Source organism: Sprattus sprattus (assembly GCF_963457725.1).
Source record: "Sprattus sprattus genome assembly, chromosome: 15".
NCBI classification, from domain to species: domain Eukaryota; kingdom Metazoa; phylum Chordata; class Actinopteri; order Clupeiformes; family Clupeidae; genus Sprattus; species Sprattus sprattus.
Window position 1 is genome coordinate 27,351,800 of NC_137913.1, and position 3,932 is coordinate 27,355,731.

At 41.6% G+C, this 3,932-nt stretch overlaps 1 protein-coding gene across 1 annotated transcript; it reads left to right on the forward strand.

Annotated features, from left to right (window-relative positions):
* Positions 1–1,803: 1,803 nt before the first annotated feature.
* On the forward strand, positions 1,804–2,592 carry LOC308376708 (immediate early response gene 5-like protein; the record flags this gene model as incomplete). The annotated part of the gene is made up of 1 exon (XM_080853151.1): positions 1,804–2,592. The coding sequence occupies one exon, from the start codon at positions 1,804–1,806 to the stop codon at positions 2,590–2,592; it is 789 nt and encodes a 262-aa protein (XP_080709277.1).
* Positions 2,593–3,932: the final 1,340 nt, after the last annotated feature.

Consider the following 3,932-nt stretch of genomic DNA (forward strand, 5'->3'; position numbering starts at 1 on the left):
TTAGTGTGCTTGCCCGAAGGGAAGCACACTGTTGTTCTTCGTTTTTTACTATTTTTTTTATTCTAGTAGTTTTTCTTGCAGCTAACTACTCCTCGCCCGATTGAGATAGAGACGCCGTTCAAACACCAAAACGTCCGGCCCGATCCGGTGCAAGCTGCTATGACTTTTCGTGGCGGTACCCCTTGCCACTCCTTTTTTATTCCTCTTTTTCCATCACCTTTTTTCTCCATAGACTTGCATGGCAGAACTTTGAGGCATTATGACATCATAATAGGCTCATTAAACTGGCTTGCACCTGTGATTCACTGACAACTCTCACTGACACCTGCGCACGGTTCCTCTTCTCTCTCTGTCCCTCTCCATTCAACTGTATAACTAGGAATATTAAGAGACACCTTCCATACCAGGGCTCTACTCACTCATGCATACTCACTCATGTTTACTCACTCGTGCATACTCACTCATGCATACTCACTCGTGCATACTCACTCATGCATACTTACTCATGCATACTCACTCATGTTTACTCACTCATGTTTACTCACTCATGCGTACTCACTCATGTTTACTCACTCATGCATACTCACTCATGCATACTCACTCATGTTTACTCACTCGTGCATACTCACTCATGTTTACTCACTCATGCATACTCACTCATGCATACTCACTCATGCATACTCACTCGTGCATACTCACTCATGTTTACTCACTCATGCATACTCACTCATGCATACTCATTTGTGCATGCTCATCCAGCAGGGAGAGCTGGAGAGCTGACACCTGCCCCAATTCCAAGGCACTTGTTCTCTCGGTCATGGCCGCAACAGAGCAAGCACACTCTCGCAGTTCGTTCACGAAACGCATTCTAGTTATTATTATTATTATATTATATGACACTTAATGAGTCTCTGTCTAAAGATCCTCTTTTGGCATTTTCCATCTGTATTTCCTGTGGGGAAATCCCACAAACGTTAAAGTGAAAAGTCATGGTGTTCCCTGACTCAAACTGTTAAAATACCATGCTGCAGTAAATGCACAGGAAACCTTGCTCATATGGTGACATCATCTCTTATCTGTCTACAAGGGGATTTCTCTCTTTCTCTATTTGTAAGTGTGTGTGTGTTTGACTGTTTGTGTATGTGTGTGTGTGTGTAAGAAACATATGATAATGGAAGTGTGGCTTAACGGTTATGTCTTTTGTGAAGGGCAACAATGTCCCAGACAGTTAAAGGAATGATTTATGTCACACAAACAATATGAGTGGGACTGCTGGGGAACGTTTTCTCTCCCTTTCGGATAAAACTGTTTGTAGAGGGCTACTAAAACATGTGTAAGGACTTGCATGCTGAATAAGAGTAAAAGAAAAACAATGGTTATTCATTTGTTCATTTAATTATTAGAAAAAAGGTTGCATGATGTAGATAATACTGATGGAAAGAGTGTAGTGATCATCCCTTTCATAGATACAACTGGTTGTTTGAAACACTGGTGCCTAGAGTTTCTTGAATAAAATAACAACAGTTTTAAATTATGTTCTCGACTTCGTCTACACATTTGCAGTACTGTCAGGTCTTGTAGGTGTATGGTACTGTTAGGAGCCTCACCTTTCCTTATGCTCAAATATTGGCCAACATTACCATTGGCCAGTTTCTGATGGGCGGGAACCGTTTCAAAGTATCATTCAAGGCTCAGGCCATAGCCTAAACTGCACCAGTCCAACGTATTGCGCAAAGGTACGGCACATACCACTGATGTGAATAACAGCCTGTTAAGATGGACCGCATCTTGTAATATAGGAGAATGGAAAAAACTGTCGACGCGCAAAGTTTGATTTCGATTTCTTTGAGGAAAATTCAGAGTTCGCGGACGCAACGAGGAGGCTTAAAGCTATATAAAAACCTCTTGGTTTCTTATGTGCTAAAAAATGCCAGGCAGGTGTACAGGGTTGACAAGCATGGGGAGATGCGGTGGAATATTCTTGATGAAAATAGATTTAAACATAACATTACCTGTGACTTTAACGCTCATAACTTGAACTGTAACGTGGATTTGACAGACGGGGTACGAGGAAACAATTTAGTGACCATGTGTGCACGGCAGTCTCTGTCAGGGTCTGCCTGCATACTTACTGAGCATCATCACTATAAAGAGAGTGAGATCTTTCAAAGCTTCAGCGAACAATCTTATCCGCCTAGTTCTGACTTCTTGGACTCAGAAAGCTGTCAGACCACGATGTTGGACCTAGATACACACGTTGTCACAACTGTGGACAGAAGTGGTTCCCATGTGGACTGCCCCGCTGCGCAACTATCCTCGCCTAATAACGCTTGGAGAAAACGAAAGTCGGACTTCAACGTTGACGAAGAATCCCCAGGTTTGGAGTCGAGTTCTTGGAAAAGAGACAGACTCAATGTTTCATATCACGAGAGTTCGGACACTACCGATGTTTCCAACATCGTCTCTATATTAGGTTTCAGTTTAACAGAATTCATGAGCATCCAGACGGACGTGGAACATAATCTTAACAAAAGGTTCCCCAAGTCGCCAGCGGCATGTGAGCCATGGACACGAGCAATTGAAGCATTTTGACGGCTTTTACGTTTTTTTCTATAGGAAAGAGACGGTGTTCAGGAACTACTGGGGATCCTTTTAACTGGGCATGAGCGTGGGCATGTGACCACAATAATCGCACATACCTATGCGACACTGATTTGACAAATGGGAAAACGTACAGTTTCATCATTATGTGGTATGTTATAAGAAAAGATTGAGTATTTTGTTTTGCAATGTGATCTTTGTTGGTATCCATGATAATTAAAAAAAATCAGAAGGTGATGTGGTCTGGTGGATATACGATGAAACTCAAGCGTAGGCTGCCCATAAATGCCCATGTTAACTTAGGAGAGGGATGCTTAGCTGGTCTACTTGGTAGGCTACTCACCTGGTCACCACATGTTTTATGATCTTAAATGCATCATAACAGCTTGACTATGTTGAACATGAATACAAAAAGAATGTAAGACGGGCATTACATTGACTCATTGGTTCAAAGAACCTTTTTTTTGTAGGCGTGGACTGAGGGCGCAACACACTATACGAAACGTCAACAGTTGTAACACGTGGTGACCTTAGCTGGGAAAGATTACATTATCAATACCGGCATGGCTTTGAAGCCTATCCAATTGTATGCCTGTATGAGATAAATCCACAAATGCATATTTATGCACAGATTATACACATTCGTTTGCCCTAAAAAGACGACATGTAGGCCTACGCATGTTCAGAAATGTTAGTGAACCGGTTGTTTATCTGCCCTCACTTCTCGCCTGTGATTATTTCTGACCATTGCGGTTGTCTCAATAGTGCAAAACATGTGAAATCTGAATGTTCTGTTTAGCTATCGGCTCAAGCCACTCTCGGATCTCTAAAGAGACCTGCGTTTCAAAACAGCATTTCTCGTCTTATTAATAATATAGCCTACGTGACAAAACTTATGTCAATTTCAGATATTTCTTTTCCATTTGCTATTTTCCTGCCATCTTCTCACATCTCTGTTTCCTACTGACACACAAACAATGGGCTGCTCCGAAACACTACAAATAAAGACACATCTGTTTGCAATTTGTTGTGAATATGAAGGTGTGGAAATGTTTTCTTCAACATTCTGCTTCATGCACAACGTTTTAAACACATCACATCCATTAATCTCAGTGTAGAACTGTTGTCCACGTTCTTCTGAAATGTTGAGAAAAATCACAATAAATGATAAACCCATCTTCACTCATTCACAGCCACTTAATACACCGTTTCTTGGTCAACAACAGTTGATATTATGTAGTCAGAGCGCACCCTAGTGGTTTACGGTGAACATCACCTACTAGCACATTGGGTTCCAAGGAAGTTGTAGATAACAGTTGACCCCTTTCCAT